Source organism: Pan troglodytes, chromosome 13, assembly GCF_028858775.2.
Source record: "Pan troglodytes isolate AG18354 chromosome 13, NHGRI_mPanTro3-v2.0_pri, whole genome shotgun sequence".
Lineage (NCBI taxonomy): Eukaryota > Metazoa > Chordata > Mammalia > Primates > Hominidae > Pan > Pan troglodytes.
In genome coordinates this window covers 80,907,524-80,926,892 of record NC_072411.2, presented here as the reverse complement: position 1 = coordinate 80,926,892, position 19,369 = coordinate 80,907,524, and the positions used below count along the sequence as shown (strand labels likewise).

The 19,369-nt window shown below is 37.8% G+C and overlaps 1 protein-coding gene across 2 annotated transcripts in view; it reads left to right on the top strand.

Annotated features, from left to right (window-relative positions):
- The window catches only part of CCDC141 (coiled-coil domain containing 141), a 219,138-nt gene that overhangs the window by 157,466 nt on the left and 42,303 nt on the right, over positions 1 to 19,369 (top strand). For both annotated transcript variants that reach the window (XM_063791317.1, XM_515948.8), the window contains exons 9-12: positions 6,064 to 6,205; positions 7,852 to 7,971; positions 9,636 to 9,827; positions 16,605 to 16,784. In XM_063791317.1, the coding sequence (XP_063647387.1) occupies positions 6,064 to 6,205; positions 7,852 to 7,971; positions 9,636 to 9,827; positions 16,605 to 16,784 (634 nt within the window). The remainder of the gene's footprint in view (positions 1 to 6,063; positions 6,206 to 7,851; positions 7,972 to 9,635; positions 9,828 to 16,604; positions 16,785 to 19,369) is intronic.

Here is a 19,369-nt window from a genome sequence, read left to right as displayed (position 1 = left end):
ACCTGTCTTTGGTATTTTTTCACTATTTTAACTCTTTGTGTTGCATTCTCCATGGGTCCTCAGGCTATTTTCACTTTTGTCCATTTTCCCTTTGTTTTCATTCATTGATTTCTTATTTTAGAAAATATATTGTTTTCATTTCTGTGATTTCTAATTTTTTTGTGTCTAATTTTGTTTTATTTCTGACTTTTTGTTTCAAAGTTTCTTGGTCTTTTATTGTGGGTGTTGGGGTTTTTTAATCTCTCTGATGATCTCAGGCATTTACTTTAAAGTCATTGTCAGATTGCTGTACTTATTTTCTTTACAGCTAGAGTACATTTATCTCTTGGTTGTTGAATGTATCTTGGATTTGCTTTTCTTCATGTGTTTTGAGATTTTGGATTGCACTCTCATTTGGAGTGGGAGGGTTTTTTTCTTTGACTTTCTTTTGCTTGCTTGCTTCTCTCTTTGCTCTTTCCTCCTTGGCAGCTTTGCAGTGACCACCTGGACTCATAGGACCTTCAGTCCAGCATCAAAATGTACTTCTGTTATTTGATCAGGGTCACACAAGCGTCTGTGGAGATATTGTGGCTCTTGAAGATGCAGTCAGGAAACCAGAAGAGGGCTTGAGGTGGTTCCTGATGGCTCTGCCATGTTTAATTCCATGGCCCTCATAGCTGTTGGCTGCAGCATTTTCAGCCTCCCCTAATGAGGGCAGAGAATTTCAGCTCTGCTACTGATTTCGGGAAGAATCCTAGCAATGGTACCCTTCACATAGGACATATATGTTGGTCTCTATGGCCTCATAGAAATGGAACTTCTGGCCATCTCTACATGCAAGAATCCAGGTGCCCTGTAGCTTCAGCCACACTTACTGCTTTCTGTTTCTACTTTGTTATCTATACATAAAACATTGTGTGTGTGTGTGTCTGTGTGTGCATGTGCGTGTGTGTGTGAGAGAGAAATGTTTGGTGGGAGAAATTTTCAAAGTATATAGCTTAAATAAGAATCAAATTTATTGTAGAAACATATGCATTTCACTTCTACAGTATAAATGGCACTTTTTCAAAGTAGTGATGAAAACTAGAGAGCAGCAGTTGTTTCCTCAAAAATAAAGACAACCATAAACATAAAAAGACACTCTTCGGGTTCCCATTAAAAGAAGCAGCAAGCTAAAGATAAGGAAGATTTTTTTCCATCTTCAAAGTATAATTTGTCCATAGACAAAAAGAAAAATATGGTCAGCTGATCCCTCCCAATGAGACAGAGTAAGCTGTCAAGTGCTTACCATCTGGTTCAGCTCCTAATCCAGATGGGCTGACAATAGTAATTTATGAAAGGTTTGAAAGCAACTTGCCATTCTTCAGAAATAATCATTAGAACACATTAACATTGGAATTTGCTTCCCTCCTCCAGCCCCAATTTACAACAAATGCAAAGATAGGGCAACTGCTTCCATACAGTAAATAGAACAGTCTATTCTTGAACCAGAAGTCAATACGTCTGTGCTCTTTGAGAAAAAAAAAAAAAAGCAATTATTTTTCTTCCCCCTCCACTCCCCTCTATTGGCTCAATGAATAAGGGAGAGAATGTTCTCATTTGGAGTTTCTAACAAATGCCTGAAGAAGCTTTCACAGTCTGCGATGCTTGGAAAAGTCAAAGTCAACCTCAGGAATAATCTGATGTACCGCATGTTCACACTACAGACAGGCATCCTCTAATCCATTCTTACAGAGACAGCCCAAAGGTCAATCAATATTTCCAATGCAAATCACAAAGCCACAGACTGTTAGAGCTAGAAATCTGAGCCCATTGTTAGCCCCTCTCCCACCCAATCAGGCTGCACATGAGCAGTGTTACTTCCAAATCAGAACCAAATGACAGGCCACCACGTTTTTGGTTCAACCAAGTGTCTGTTACCCACCGTCAGTTCTTGTCTCATCATTAATTTAATAGGACTGTAAAGTAATAGGACTCATTTCTGGGAGACTGATGAGATTCTATCAGTTTATTTTCAGTTCATGTAAGAATTGCTGGCAAAGAGTGGGGTCATACCTTTCCTTTGATCAGACCACCTGCCGTTCAGGTGCTGAGGAAATTGTCAATATGCATGCTATGCAGGTTTTAAAATGTTTCAGAACTTTCAAAAGGAAAGTCTGGTATCATCGTATGAAGTTTCTAAGGGAAAAGGATGGAATCAGGGCTGAATGTAACCCACAGATTAGGGTGTCACTAAGAAGGAATAGAAAAAGCCCTAGGACTGGGAATGTGATGGATATATTCTAATTGGGAATGAGAGAAAAGGAACTGGTTACTGCCCAATCAGACAGAGATTACCTAGTTATAAGGGCATAGAGAGAGGGAAATGGGAACTGGCTAGAGTAACCAAGATGAATGAAAACTTCTCTTCCCGAGAAAAGGATCTAAGCCACATGTGAGAGTGGAGTACACACAGGACGGGCAGTGATGCACAGAATGACAAGGCAGTTCAGTCTGTCCCTCTAAGGCTTTAAATAGAAGGAAGTATTGAGCCAAACTACACATGATAAATTTGGTTTAACGTAACTATAAATGCTAAAGCATACCAAAGAAGAAATTGGGCAGTCTTTGGATAGCCTAAAACTTCTACAAGTGGCCAAAAGTGCAAGTCATCATTGTTTAAAACTACTGGACACTGTTACTACGACATTTCAAATATGGTAACTGCGCATATGTTCTTCTCAATCTTTATGTGTTTTCTTCCCTTAAATAATGACCAGAGATTATTTTATTTGATTTGAAAATGGGCATTGATATTCTACTACTTATAAGGCTATGTGTTCAGGGCTACAAGGGATATAAGAATAAATAGGACACCATTTATTTCCCTCAAAGAATTTACAACACAATAGATACACATAATAAGGCATAAATCACCACAAAATAAGACCGAATCTCCAAGGTTACTGAAAAACAGAGAGACAGAGAGAGAGAGAGAGATCCTATATGATTGGTTGTAATTCACCTAAATTAAAATTGCAGGTTGCTAAAAAGCAACACTTTTATGGAAGGAATGCTTGGTTTGGTTTTGTTTACCTATTTTTTGTGCTGGAGGGACCTTCAAGAAACGTAGTAATTTGAGCAAGCTACCATGACCCTCTAGTGGCCACTTTGAAAACTACAGCAGGCATTGCATTACTTAGAAAAGCCAGCCAGTTTCAAAAGAGCCTGTTAGCCAGGCCATCCCTGTTTCTATGACAGCCGAGAACACTCAACTCAAGGCAAACTGAAATTTTAGAGGAGAAAATACTCCCTACCCCACATCATGTGTCATAGACCCAGAAAAAGCACTATGAGGTGGCAGAGTGTGACCTCTGAGATCAGATGTCAGCCATTTCAGAACTGGGCCAGTTACTGAGACTGTCTCTGTTCCTCAGTCTACTTATCTGCGAAATGGGGATAACAGTCCTACTCAGCTCACAGGGTTGCTATGAGGATTAGAAAACAGACTACTTTTTAAGAATGGTGCCTTATCACAGTAAGAGCTCAATAACTGTTTTTATTAGTTGTCGTTATGGAATTTTATGGTACAAACTAAACCAATGTAATCTGTTTTTCCTTAAATTTCCTGAAGGTAACATGTATAACTAATCATGAATTTAATAAAATTATTAAGTATATAAGTCTATTCAGGTAGCAAAGAGACTTGAAATTAAATCAAGTCTTTGCTGCTTATATTAGCTGTGTGTCTCTAGGGCAAGTTATGTCACCTGTGAAGGCTCAGTTTCATTGGCTAAAAATTGAAGTTATTGCTACTTTTCTGACACTTCGCAAAGTTATTTTAAGGATTCTATCAAATAATGCATCTAATGCACTTAACAAAGTGGCATGTCTGTTGCAAGAATGTATTAAATAGTAGCTATTATGACTATATGCAAATTTATAAGAAGTGTGCATCTATAATCTTTATTTCCCATGACACTGTACAATTGAGTGATGCCATTTTAGAAAGAGAGTTCATTTTGTATTCAAATGGCCAAAGAGGAGGCTGGGCTCAGTGTCAGTGTTGAATTAGAGCATCATAATTAAGACAAAGTAGGGATTCAAGTGGGAAATTTGGGAGCAGGAGGGGATGCTAGAACAAGTTCAGGTCAGAGTCAGAGAGTGGGTCTGAGTTCTGGTACTTCTGGTACCTGAGACATCATGGCTAGGACTTATAGATAACTGCAAGAAGCTGGCTAACAGTCTTATTCTTTGGAGAAGGCCAGGGAATAAAAAAGAGTAATGTGAACAGGAATCAAGAGGCTTGGCTGGAGTTGGTTACTGAGATCTAGTTTCCCCTAGGGAAACTTTCAAAATTTGGACTCCCCTCCAAGCTACAGCTTCTTGGGGTCAGGGAGGCCTGTATTCTAAGTTTAGTTGGTAAAATAGCCCCTAACTGGAATAGACACCGAGGGCATTTGGGGTGAGACGACACAGGGCAACTCAGGTGGGAGTGGGCACCTTTTATCTTGGCTTTTCTTTCTGAATTGTATTAATCATTTCCAAATTCCTTTTATTTAATAATGGCATTTTCTGCCATTTTCAGCTATGTTTCTTCTCTACGTGTTTGCCCATTTCCTTTCACAACCTTTGTTCTCTGTACCTTCTTTCCACAATGCCCTTTATTCAATTTATTTTTCTCATTCCAGGTTTCCATATTCTGCAGAAAACTTGGAGCCTACAGTATATAGGAAAGCTGGCCTTTTAAATGCCTTTTGAGCATACAATATTTCAAAGTCTAAAGCCTAGTCAAAATACAATTCATATTACCAATACACTGCTTTTGTAGAATTATGGAATTTAGTGTTGTTAAGAACTATTTCTTAATGATAAATGAGAAGAATCTCCTGATGTCTTGATTATATTCTTCACTGTCTCTACGTATTAAAATGCAAAATTAAATGTTTAAAATGTAACATCTGTGAAACATTATGTGCCAGGAATAAGATTACTCATAGTGGTTTCATATTTTCCTCCAATTAAACTTACCTGAGACTTCTGTGGTCCACAGGACACACCTCAGTGTTTTCCAGCTCTATAGTGGCATCGTCATCACTCCAGTGAGGTTACTTTACCTCTCGGTCATTTGGGATCTTGCCCTCATTTCATTACTAATTAAATTCATTTTTTACAGAGTCATAAATTCATTATTTTGAGGTAAAATGACTGAAACCTGTACCTTGTTCTGAGCTCTTTTTAAACTCTGGGTAATTAAATTTAAGGGTTATCATGTTCATCTTTATTAATACAGTATGTGAAGGAAATGACTGAGGGGAAATGAAAGACATCAACTTCTTAAATAGTCTTAAGGATAGGTTGGAAAATTTAAGTGTTCATTCCATCAACAATATTAGGAAACTTGTTAAGATATCTTTGGACTAGAGCTAGGGTCCATCTCAAAGTTCATGCATTGTTTTAGAGGCATTTTCGTTGTAGGAGCTCTCACGTCACTTTTCTTTGTCTCATGAGGCCAGCACAGGTGAAAAAATGATAATGTGAGGCATGGCTTCTTTTTTTTATCAACAAGTATATTTGATTTCTAATTGTTGGTGATAACTTGGTTTTCATATAATGAATACAGCCTTGAGCATTCATAATCATTGAGAACAAGGACCTTAGTGTTATGTAAATATTTTACCCTATTGGATTAGTAAATGCTTTGTTAATTGGCTGATCCACATTTCTATTCAAAGAGCATCTTTAGATAAATGAAGTTTTTAAATAACATCCTAAGGAAAAGTCGTGGTAAACATACTATGGCTTTGCCATAAGGTTTTCAAAATATCCTACAGAAATATTAAAAAGTAAGCCTTTAGAAAAGAAGATTAGACCTTGTTGCAAAAACCCATAACTCATCTTTTCCCTCAGGACTGACAGACAAAACAAAAGAATATAATTTGTTTTTGCTTTCTGCTATGCCGAGATGATAGCTACTTAACTTCTGTTATCCTAAAGCTGATGCCTTTTACCAACGCCTACCTAACATGAGAGCAGATCTGTTTTCAAATATTCTGTGTTCTATATTGGGGTAGAGTGAATTAACAGCTGGCTTGCTCTGTTCAGCTCTCAGGTGTCCGGCATCCATGAGATGATGGGGTGCATTAAGAGACGAGTGGATCATCTGACCGAACAGTGTTCAGCGCACAAGGAATATGCTCTTAAGAAACAACAACTAACAGCCTCAGTGGAGGGTTACCTACGGAAGGTAGTTTCATAAACTAAAACTTAAATATCTAAGTTGGTGATAATAGATGATATGGTAGGGCAGTATGTGGGCATGGCAGGAGGACAGGGGCATGTCTCCTTAGGCTGCCCTTATGTACCACATTGGGTCCTTTAATTGAACTAAACAGAGTTGTAATTCACTGTTGTTCATCAACCATCCCTGACCCAGGTGGCCTGTCTGCACCTCTGGCCTGAAGGTATACACACAAAGGCAGTTCCCGCTTTGCACAGTACTGTGTTAACTGAACCAACTACAGATGGGAATAGAGTGGATCTTTCATTTGCATGGTTCTGAGCATGGTTCAAATATGCACAAGTTTCTGTTACCATGGTACCATACAACACCAGGACTGTAGACAGGTGTTGACATAGACAGATCCCAAATATTATGTTTTAGGTTTTTCAAGGAATAAATTGCCATTATTATATTTTATTGAACTAGACCAGTGCAAGGCAACACAGTCATTCTGCATATAAACGTACAGGTGAAAATCCTCTCTGCAGAGTGAACATGATGGCTTGGTATGGAAGAATTTTACTTCCTGTTTCCAAAGGGGAGTAAGACTAAGGAGCTACAATTTGACTAAATAAAAAAATTATTTATCTTTAGCAAAAACTAGTAATATCTCAATGGCATTGATGCTAATGAATCTTGCTGCAGAGGCTTGGTCTCAAATTTTCAATGATGTTTTCGTTTGATATGTGGACTTATATGCCTGAACTTACATGAATAGAATTAGTAGACTTCACTGGAGAAGGCATTAAATATCAATGTCTGTATTTAAATTGCCTCCTCACCTGTTATTAATCCAGAAACTTGGGGATTTTATCCTTGTTCTGGTGCCTGGGTTTAGGGAGTTTCCAAATATGGTGGCAGCTGTGGTGCTGCATTGCCTGGAGCTTGAGACCCAAGCTAATTTGGTGGCAGTGGAACAGTAGGACCTCAGCTGTTGCTGCTTGTCCTATTGCCAATTTGGAGCCAATTCGAGTCTGGGGAGTATGGACTAGAGTTAGAGCGAGGGGACAAAGCATGTAACTTGAATGGAACAGAACCCTTCAAGGGTCATTTTAGTCAATGACTCATGTCCACTGAGGATCAAATCATAGTCCTCCAAGCTCATCAATTAAATGTCCTAAGTATGTCCCTGTGTTTTACTGTAACATGTCCAGGGTTTGGTGCTTCCCCAGAGTCCCTCTTCCCAAAATACTGCAATGCTCATGCTCTGGATCTTGCCTTTAAAACGTGCCTGTAAATTGGGTCCTATTCAACTCACAGATAAATTCATCTCTGTTGATGTGTTAGCAAGTGCATTATCCTTCATAGGTAATATAGATAAGTTCTTAGAGGATGTGGATGATTGCTTATATCTAATAGCTGTTAATAAAAGAAATATCTTTCAACATATAACATTTGTTGGTAGGCCACAAGTATTACCTCCTATGGAGAGTAGCGTTATTAAAACATGAAATTCTGAATATTTAAAACTATATTAGATTAATACTGATAAAATACATTTCAAGTATAACGAGAATCTATAAAATAATATTTATCTTCCTGACACATGTGCGTACATTTATGCAAAAATATAGTACCAAGACTGCCATATATATTATTCACTCCTAAAGGTGGAAATGTCAATTCAGAAAATCAGTCCAGTACTTTCTAATGCAATGGATGTCGGTTCTACCCGTTCTGAATCAGAGAAGATTTTGAATAAATATCTGGAACTAGATATCCAAGCTAAGGTAAATAAAATGAGAATGATTATTATGGCTATAATTTTGTAAAGATAATTTTAAAAATATTTGATAGCTATAAACTTAATCCTAGCTCACTTGAGGTTTACAATTCTAAATTCGTATGTAGCACATAATGACTTAAAAACTCATATTCTTATGTGTCTGAATTATATTTATATGTGCATTTATTAGGGCATTTGTGCTCACTGAAAGTCAGCATTACGTCTGGGTATTAAACACTCTTTTGGTTCCCTTTTCTTGCCTGGGCAGTTTCTCAAAAAAAGCCTCATTTTGGGGGTGGCAGAGGAGGCAGGGACAGTGCTTCTCTGACTATTGGCAATTTTTTCTGCAAGAGCAAGTTACCAAAAAATTACCAGAAGCAACGTGCGTTATTGCAAGATTCCAAGGATATAAATAAAAACAACCTTGTTTGCTTACCTAACATTCAGAGACAGAAAGTGCCCCACCCCCACCACAGCACCTTCTCCAGCTCCCTCCTACCCCTTTCACTTGGCACTTGGCTCCAAACCTGCCCTGAAGTTTCTGTCTGCTCCAGCAAAGTTTAAGGAACATGAGTCACGTGCCCTCCCCTGGTTCTCCCAGGTCAGCGGGAAGAGGCGTGTGACTCCAGTTCTCAGCAGAAGAGCCTCCTTCATGGACTGTGTCCCCACCGGAAACTCACAAACACACCAATTTTTTTGTTAAATTGGGTATTTTTTATTTATTATTTAGAATACTTAGAACTTATGCCTGAACTCCATTTCATTTTTTAATTGTAAACATTTTAGAAATGGGGAGGAGATTACAAGGGAAGAAATTCCCCGCTTCCTTCCTTCCCAGAGTGCTATCACGAAGCAGGGCCTCTAAATTAAAATTACCTTCATTCAATGTAGTACTTGGGAAGCATATTAATCACAAGTAGGGAAGCAATCTCTCATTGCTGCAGAGCTTTTTCTTTCATTTTGCTTGGTTTTTAGGTTGGTCTCAATGAAATTTTACATGGCTCTTTCTATGACATGCATAATCGTCATGCCTACAATTTCTATTCATCCATTTAATCAGTGGTTGGAGTTCACACAACAGAAATTACACTCAGAAGAAAACATAGGAGAACATCCCTGAGCAAGTCAAAGTCACTGATTTTTTAGGTTATTTAGGCCTGATATGTAATATTTTCCCCACTGGCCCTTCTAGATAGAGATTTAAATAAGACTGCACTATTGATATGTCATCTTTTTGTAAATTAAAAACTAATAAATAAGTTTTATAAATTTGCCATCTCATATAATAAAATTAGTTTAGGAATTTGCTGGAGGTATTGTTAAATTTCAAATAGCTATCTCATGTATAATTATTTCATTTAAATTATTTAAAACATTTCTAACCTTTCATACCAAACAACCTTTCTTTAATTTGTGACACAGAAAATAGAGTGCTCAAAATAAGTATAGCTGATAGAACCAAGAAGAATTTGAAATGATTTTCATTCTAAAGTACCCCCCTTTTTTTTTTTTTTTTAGAATTTTGGAAGTTGTGTCTTTCTTTATTGAGGAGATTCTTGGTATAAGTTTAATTAGTGATCATAATTGATGGATATGCAGAAGATAATGAAACGTGAATGTTCATGATTCCCCTGTCAGTTTCTGACCTCCAGTGCTTTGCTTTTACAGGAGACATCACATGAATTAGAAGCAGCTGCAAAAACCATGATGGAGAAAAATGAATTTGTATCTGATGAAATGGTATCACTTTCCTCTAAAGCTAGATGGCTAGCAGAAGAATTAAACCTATTTGGCCAAAGCATTGACTATAGATCGCAAGTCCTGCAAACTTACGTGGCATTTCTGAAGTCATCAGAGGAGGTATGGTACTATGTGTTAACCTTCTTCAGCAAGGTGGCCACTGCCCATGTCCTTGCTTTCTGTGGGGATATATGCTCTGCCTTGGTGGGTAGGTCCGTATCCTCTACCCCTGTGCGTGGGCTCACTTATAGGCCCTGTATTCTTGTAAACCAAAGAGTGATTGCAGCAGTTCTCAATCTATAAAGGTTTATTTAGCCAAGGTTGAGATATGCCTAGGAAAAAATTAAAATCCCAGGAGCACCTGTGACCTGTGCGTTTTCCAAAGGGGGGTTGGGGAACTTCAGTATTTAAAGGAGAAAGGGCAAGCACAAGGAAAACAAAAAGGAGGGAGGATAGGCAGTGAGGCAGCTGGTTACATTCTTGTGAGGCTCTGATTAGCCTCAGCAAATCTACATTTTACATGTGAAAACCTACATTTTTACATGGGGAAAAAGTAAATTATGCATTGTTGCACACCTAGTAAATCTATATTTTACATAAGATAAAGTAAACATGTGAAAAGAGGGAGTAGAGGCTATGACATAAAGCTGTAAAATTACAGTTATCTGTTTGGAAACAAAAGCAAAGCAGTTTTTGTGTGTGTGATCCAGTTCCCAAGCTTAACTTTCCCTTGGTCATAGTGAGTTTGGGGTCCCGAGATTCTGGGTTTTTTTTTTTTTTTTCACATTCTTCAAGGCAGCATACAAAGGCTCAAAAAATAAGTTGTTGTATTAAAAATCATATAAATTTGTGCATGTGGATACTGTGGTATATGCACAAATAAACAAACTGGTTATATTGGAATAATTTTTACTACGTCCTACAAATATTTACAATATCCTAAACATACAACAAAATTATTTCAAAACAGTCATCTTCTAAACCATGGATCTTTTTGAATACCTTAGCAGTTAGTGTGGTTCATTTGAAATACACAGAATTGGAAATTACAGGCCTCTGGGTTCAGTCTCGAATCTGCCTTGTGTGATGTGTCTTCATATGTTACCCCTCAGAGCTTCTTCTGGGGCCTTATTTTGTCTGGTTATACTAGATGACCTCTAATATTCCCTCTAGTACACTGGATTCCATCTCAAAGGTCATTGCTTCTTGAAGCTGTCATCAGTAATAGAAAAGCCCTATTTTATTTTCCCAGTTTATTTAACCCCAATCCTAGTAATCCCCATGCAAATGTAGATCACGCTCCTCTTCAGGCAGATGGGTGCTGGTTTAGTGGGAGGCAGAGCCAGTAGGGTTCACTCAGGGGTAGAGCCAACCCAAGATAAGTATGTGCTTGATTTTTTCCATCTTCTCACCTTTACCTTCTCAACACCTTCCTTCTTACCTCTCACCACCACTGTCCTGCCGGCACATCTCTCCTCTATCCAATTCCTTTATAATATTCTCAATTCACCACTGCATCCTTTTCTACATTTTTACTCAACTGTTTGTCCTTTCTGACTTCTTTTTAGCTTTTTCTCTTTATTTTCTTTTTTCTTAATTTTTGATTTTGTGGATACATAGGTATATATATTTATGAGATGATTTGATGCAGGCATGCAATGTGTAATAATCACATCATGGAGAATGGTGCATTCATCCCCTCAAGCATTTATCCTTTGTGTTCTTTTTAGTTCTTGACCCTAAACTCTTGTGGTTTGGCAAGTTCCAAACTATTCCCAACTGACAGAATTATCTTGTTGATGAATATTATAATGCAGGACATGAAATGGTAGAGAAGCTACGAAGAAGTGCTTGCTTTCTGCATCTTCATTGCCGAAAATGAACCTCCTTAGCTTTCATTTAAGCATCAACTTTGATCCACTCTAGCCTTTGGACCAGGAGGCTTAGCTTTGCAAACAACAATTTAATCAAAACATTTCAGCTTCCTGCTTTCTATTTTCTGCTAAATCTGTTTTCCTACCTGGCAGAGTCTTCCATCCTTCCAATCCTGGCAATGCTCCCCGTACATTACTTCACTCCTCCTCTGGCTTTCCTTTCTTCCTCACCAGCTAATGGTTACTCATTTCCTTTCCATCCTCCATCCCCTCAACTCCCTGCCCGCCACCCTGACTAACCCTGCCAACTCCCAATACGAGATCAATCCAATACTCTGTTTACTCAGCCTTTCCTTCCAAGCTTCCAGACGCTCCAGTGGAAAATCATATAATTGTGCTGATTGGCCCGGTTACAAATGCACGGGCCTCTGCTTCAGCTGGGTCTCCCATATGCTCCCTAGTTGGCTCCCATTTGGTAGCAATTCTCAAGCATCTCACCTTAGTTTCTATCCCTAAATCTCATCCAATGTTCTTAACTCATATGTCACTGAAAAAAAAAATGAAGCCATTGAGAATAATGGCCTTGACTTCCAAACTTGTTGACATATTCACCTGTCCTCCATGGGTTCCAATAAACTAAAGTCTTTGCTCCTGTTCAGCACAAATCTGTGATTAGTTCTTTCCTGAATATTCCTACGTCCTTCAGCATCTAGCTCCAGCAATCATCTTCTAATTTTTATTTTTTAAAATTTTATTTATTATTATTATTATTTCAGACAGAGTTTCGCTCTTGTTGCCCACACTGGAGTGCAATGGCGCGATTTTGGCTCACTGCAACCTCTACCTTCCAGGTTCAAGTGATTCTCCTGCCTCAGCCAGGAGTAGCTGGGATTACAAGCACGCACCACCATACCCGGCTAATTTTTGTATTTTTAGTAGAGAGGGGTTTCTCCATGTTGGTCAGACTGGTCTTGAACTCCCAACCTCAGGTGATCCACCCGCCTTGGCCTTTCAAAGTGCTAGGATTACAGGTGTGAGTTCCCACACCTGGCCATCCTCTAATTTTTAACAGGTTTCTTTTCCATTGCTTCTTTTCCTTTGTTCTACAGTGATGTCCTTATAGTCTTGCCCTCACCAAGGCTACCAGTCCATCATTTTATTTCCCTTCAAATGTAGACTGGTGTGTGTGTGTGTGTGTGTGTGTGTGTGTGTGTGTGCGCGCGCGCGCGCGCGCGTGTGTGTGTGAGAGAGAGAGAGAGACAGGGTCTCACTGTGTCACCCAGGCTGGAGTGCAGTGGCATGATCACAGCTCACTGCAGCCTCGACTTCCCCAGGCTCAGGTGATCCTCCCACCTCGGCCTCCCAGGTAGCTGGGACTACAGGTATGTGCCACCAAGCCCAGCTAATTTTTTTGTATTTTTTTTTGTAAAAATGGGGTTTCTTCATGATGCCCAGGCTCAAATTTGGACTCTTGAAATGGGAAGAAGATATTCCCCACCTCTACTTGCTCATCCTGTCCTTGTCCCACTGCAATTCGCTTTATTCCTGTTTCAACCCTTCCACTTGCGACCTCTTCACTCCATTAAAAACGTTCTTTTAAGCTACCTACTGGTTGACAAATTAAGTGGTATATTTTCAGTCTTCATCCTCTTAATCTTTCTGCAGTATTTATTTGACCCAGTTACCCACTCTCACCTCCTTTGGGTTTCTTTTTTGAAAGAACAGATTTACTAAGGTAAAATTTACATAGCATAAAACTCACATATTTCATAATGCAATGATTTTTCCTATATTTATAGAATCATGCAACCACCATAGCACTCCAGTTTTAGTATATGTCCATCATCCCCAGAAGAGCACTGGCATACATTTTTAGTCAGTCCTGGCTCCCACCCCCAGCCTCAGGCAAGTACTGACTACTTTCTGTGTCTCTAGGTTTGCCTTTTCTGGATATTTCACATAAGTGGAATAATCCTGTCTACTTCTTTGTCTGTTCCTTCTCCTTTCTCCTAATTCACTTTCCTTTTTTGTTCTTAAAGCGTGGTGGGTCATAGAATTCTTGCCTGTGCCCTCTCTTTTGCACATTGTACCCACTTTTTCTACAAAAACCACATTCCTGCCTATGGTTTCTTCACCAATAACTCAAAAGTGGTTCCTCAGCCCCAACTGTCATGAGCTCCAAACCAATGCTTTCAGTTAGCTATGTATCCTGTAGGCTCCTCCAACTCAGCAAAACACAGCTGGTGTCTTTTCCTCAAATATGCTTTTCCTTCTGTATTTTGGCATTGGGTTAATGACTCCACCATCCTTTCAGGAATCCTATGTAGAAGCTTCTATGTCTCTTTTAATCACTTTCTCAGTGAGCATTTACTTTGTACTAGGTACTGTGCTTTTCATTCCTGATTTTATTTAATTCTTATAACACCCTATGTTTTAGTTACTATGATCCCCATTTTGTAAATGTGGGAAACTGAGGATCTGAGGGGTGAGGTGTGCAAGATCAAGCACTAGCAAACATCAAAGCTGAAGTTTAATCCCCAATTCTTTCCCTTTTGTTTTTTCTATTTCAAAGGCCATGCTCTCCCATATCTGTTTATTGAGCCAACCTAAAAGATTTCTGAACTCCCCTTTCTCGGCACTTGTACCATCACTTCCTCGGTTCAGGCTGTCATCATCTCTTATCCAGCTTAATGACATCATCTTCTGCCTGCTCAATTTGCCTCCTATATTTCCCCCTTCGCACTCCCCTTCTTTTTGCAGCCAAAACAAAAGCCATTCTAAGGCAAATCTGATCACATTACCTCCTGAAATTCAGGTAATTTGACAAGTGTAATAAAGCAATTGCAAATAACTTTTATCACAAATGAATAAAGTCTTAAAGCTTATCATTAATTCACCTAAATCAACTAGTACAGAGTTAAGGGAATTTCTATAATAATATGGTTCTCATTTGCATTCAAGGAGGCTTTTTTGAACAGTTGGAAAAGAAGGATGAATTAAAGTTTATGTTTTGAGAATTGCACATAACTGACTGCCCATAATATTGACACCCAGCCTATAATGGATGATCTTATTGAAGCCCTGATGATTGCCATGCTGATTCCGACTCATCTATCGGTAGTTTCAACCTAATGAGAATGTATCTCAGTTATATTGGTTACAGCAGGAAACAAGTTGAAACCTGCTGGCCAGTTTTATCCCAGCACGAATATCCCTCTGTCTCTTTATTACCATTCAGCTTGTGCAACCTGTACTTCACTCACACTAAGATCATGTATTGTCCTCTGAATCAGCGAGTGTCTTCACAGCTAGTGTTTCACACTTTTACACAAGTTATCCCTCCCATCTGGGATCCCCTTTGACGCCTTCTCACTGTGGACAATTTCTCAAGACACAGATCAAACGTCACTTCCTTTGGGAAGCTCTTCCCTATTTACTCCATATAGAGTTGGTGGTCTCTCCTCAGTGTGCCCATAATATTGTCTGTATATGTGTCTTTGTGTTGTAATAATTTGATTATGGCTCTCTTTCTCCTAGAGCTATTTTTGAGTACCCCCCAAAATAGTTAATTATTACTAGGGCATCTTAGAAGGCTCCATGGAGGAAGTAGCATTTTAACTGCTCATGAAGGATAAATAAGATAAGAAAATTGAGGAAAGATCATTCTGGGCTGAGGGAACAAGCATCAGCAAAACATAGAGGCATGTATAAATGGAATATGGAAATGAGGAGAGAGCTTCTGTTTCTGAGAGCTATTTGCAGGCTCTCCTATGAAGTTCAGTTAAATTAAGAAAAATGTGAAAATCTTTAAAATATAGTGACTAACCATTGCCTGAAATTTCTTACCCTGTTTAGATTGCTCTTGGGAGTTACAAGCTATTTAAGTCTGGTCCTGTCAGCCATTAGTATTATTGAAAATGCATACAAACTTGTGTCAAATAATTTCTACTATTTCTACATCATCCAATTACATATTAATCTGTAGGTCTACAGACACATTTGATTTTATATAAACTCTGATCAAGGGGAGTGATTTAAAATGATCTAATATTGCTTACATTGGTTAGCAAATGAGAAAATATAATTCCAGGGAGGCATAGTAATTTACCTTAATAAGAGATTAGCTCTTGAAGGCAGTTTAATATTATACTTTGGCAGAAAATTGGTAATTATTTATACTTTTTTATTCTGGTTTATTGCTGATTAGAAGTAAATTGTGATTTACTAATAATCTTTCACTGGCCTGTATTTCTTACTGATTTGTATCGTCTGATTCTATGTATGCATCTTTCTTCTGAATTATAAAACTTGGCTTTAAATGAAACCACACAGGTCTTTGACATAAATTGTCCCAAATTGAAAAACATACAAACACAGAATTTATAAATATGATTTTGGCTTCAATAATTAGTTTTTATGCTTATTAAACCTGTCAGCTCAGTGTTCTACCCAAACAATCAGCAATCCAAATAGATTTTTTGAATCTTTTCAATAAGTTGAAAATATTCAATAATTATTTAAATAATTCTGAAAATGGGCTGGGGTTGGCAGCTCATGCCCGTAATCCCAGCACTTTGACAGGCCAAGACAGGAGGATCTCTTGAGCCCAGGAGTCCGAGACCAACCTGGACAACATAGCAAGACCTCGTCTCTACCAAAAAAAAAAAAAAAAAAAAAAAAATTAGCCAGGCCTGGTGCCGGGTGCCTATAGTCTGTAGTTTTTAGCCATTAATACTTGGAAGATGAGGAGAGAGGATCGCTTGACCCCAAGAGTTTGGGGCTGCAGTGCGCTATGGTGGTGTCACTGCACTCCAGCCTGTGTGACAGAGCAAAGGACCTTATCTCTAAAAATAAATAAATAAATAAATAAATAAATAAATAAATAAATAAATAAATATGTTTACAAATTAAAAATTCAGAAAATGTAGTTTTAGGTTTTATATAGGTTTTTATTGGAATCTACTGTTCTTTTTCTTTAAAAAAATGTGTTTAAGTGTTCTTAACTCTCTTTTTTCTTTTTTAGGTAGAGATGCAATTTCAGAGCTTAAAAGAATTTTATGAAACCGAAATCCCTCAGAAGGAGCAGGATGATGCTAAAGCCAAGCATTGTTCTGACTCGGCTGAGAAGCAGTGGCAGCTATTTTTAAAGAAGAGTTTTATAACACAAGATCTAGGGCTTGAGTTCCTTAATTTAATAAATATGGTAAGAATGGCATTAAATGGATCACACCTTCTGCAGGGATTACTCATCAAAGTCAAAATAATAATTTCAAAGGTTCAGCTGTCTATTAATCAGCAGTTCTCTCCTAGGGAGTTCTCTTTAGCTTCATTCAACCTAGACCAGTCCTGAAGCCCAACATTTAAATGCTTGCTTGGCCTAGAACTTTGGTTAGTTTATAACAGGAAGGCTGTTTTAACTATTAAGAAGAAAGTGACTGTAATCCAAATGCAACATTGTTGTTATTAAATAGAGTCCTCAGAAGTCCACCCAAAAGTTCTGTGTTATTTTGAAAGCATGCAACAAGGTCCTTTCAAAATTTCTAGAGGCTAAAGACAACTTCTAAGATGAATCTTCTTTTGAAGAGTTTCTTACCATAGCAGATCTCTTTGTAGTGAAGATCCATTGCGTTTAGAAAAATACCCTAACCTTTAACTGTCTTGAGTTATATCTGTAAAATATTTTAGAATCCTTATATCCACCCATAACCCATATAAAATTCCCTGTAGGATACTTAAAAGATAGTCCACTTCTCTTTCAATACCTCAAGTATTTTCCTAATGAAACTGCTCATTTCATTGTTGGAGAATGCCAGCTGCTAGAAACCTTTTTTTTTTTTAATGTTAAATATATCTGTTTCTGTATCTACTCCTAATCATCTGTAGCTACACAGGGACAAAAAGTATTCATATTTAATTTCTCTTACACATGAAAGTCCTTCCAACATTAAAAACAGTTGCTATGTCTGAGTTTTTTCTGCAGCATTAAAAATCCTTTCCATCATTTATGAAGGAGCTTTATTTTTCTTTCTATGCTGATCCCCCCTTCTCAGGATTTTCTATGGTTTGTCAAGATCATTCATTAAATGTAACCAAAAAGTGAACTACAGGTGCAACACAGAGTACAGTAAACTGGACATTATCATTCACTAATGAGACCTACAATTATGCTAACATTTTTAGCAGTAGTTTCACTTTGCTGGTACATATTAAGCTTGTGATAGAACAAAACTCTCATAATATTTTTATTGCAGCTTCTGTCAAACCATGTCTCTCCCATATTATACCTGTGTCAGCCATTTACCTTTTTTATACAAATGTGGGCCTTTATATTTTTTCTTCTTTAATTTTATTTTGTTAGACTTCACACATGATCCCATCTTGCTAAACTAATTTGAACCTATCTAGTATATTAGCCATCTGTCTTGGGTTTAATTCTGTAGATATGACAAGTAAGCTTTCTATGGCAGCAATTAGTTCTTAAATATAAATGCCTAAAGGGCAGATTGGCATTCCAGTTCATGAAGCAGTCTATTGATTAAACCAGTTTTTAAAATAATCATGAATATTCCCAATAGTACTTCATTCAGCCACTACTTCATAATCTTTGTATTAAGTCTATAGTGGGAGACTTTCTCAAATAAACTGCTCAAAAGAAGGTTTACCTACCTAGTATCTTATCAATGACATAGACAATTTGACATAAATCAGGTTGGCTCCTAGCGATCAAGGCATTCTTTCCAAAATGCTCACAAAGTGCTTGATAAGTAATGAACTTATTGCACTGATTTTCAGTGTGAAGCTTACCAATCTGTAAATTGTGTAGTCCATCCTTTCCTCCTTTTGAAAATCAGGGCATTTTCTGTTCTCTAATTTTATGGCTCTTCTAGTTTCTGTAGATTTTCAAAGATAACTGACAGCTGCAATTTTCTCTGTACCTGGGATGTGATTAATCTCAGTCTGGAGCCTGAATTCATTTGGAAGAGTTAGGTTCTAACTACCCTCATCTACTTGGAGCTGCAATTTTCTCTTTATCTTGTTTCAACTTTTGTTGTTTGAAGACCATTCTTGATAAACCTACTTGGAAATAAAATATGCATTAGCTGATTCTAATTTATTCAACATGATTCTTAAGCACTAAAGAAAACTTGCTAAGCAATTTGCCCATGTACCTATGTGATCTAGGTGCTTTACTGCAAAAAAAAGAAAAATTATTTTTCATTTAGAACATTTGGCACATGTATCATCTATCTGTCTCTCTGTCTCTCTCTCATACTTTTACATGGTTCAATCAGTCTTCTCCCATCTGTTGATTATGTATGTTTCTGATTTACCTAAGGGAATTCAAATACTTTCAAACTGCGTAATTTTGTCTACCTTTTTATTACTAACTTCATTTCAGAAATTTTAGTTCTGGAATCTACAGTCGGTACTTTTATTTATTAAATTACTGATGAAATTCTGTTTCTTGTCTGCTCTTTTCCCATCTTTCCAATACTTTCTTGAACTATATTAACCCTAGGCACTTAAAGTGTTCATCAGCTAGCTACAACATTTGGATCTGGAGCTCTTTCTTTCTTTCCTTTCTTTTCTTTTCTCTTTTTTTTTTTTTTAGATGGAGTCTCGCTCTGTCACCCAGACTGGAGTGCAGTGGTGCGATCTCAGCTCCCTTTAACCTCCAGCTCCTGGGTTCAAGCGATTCTCATGCCTCAGTCCCCCGATTAGCTGGAATTACAGGTGCCCGCCACCATACCCGGCTAATACTTGTATTTTTAGTAGAGACGAGGTTTC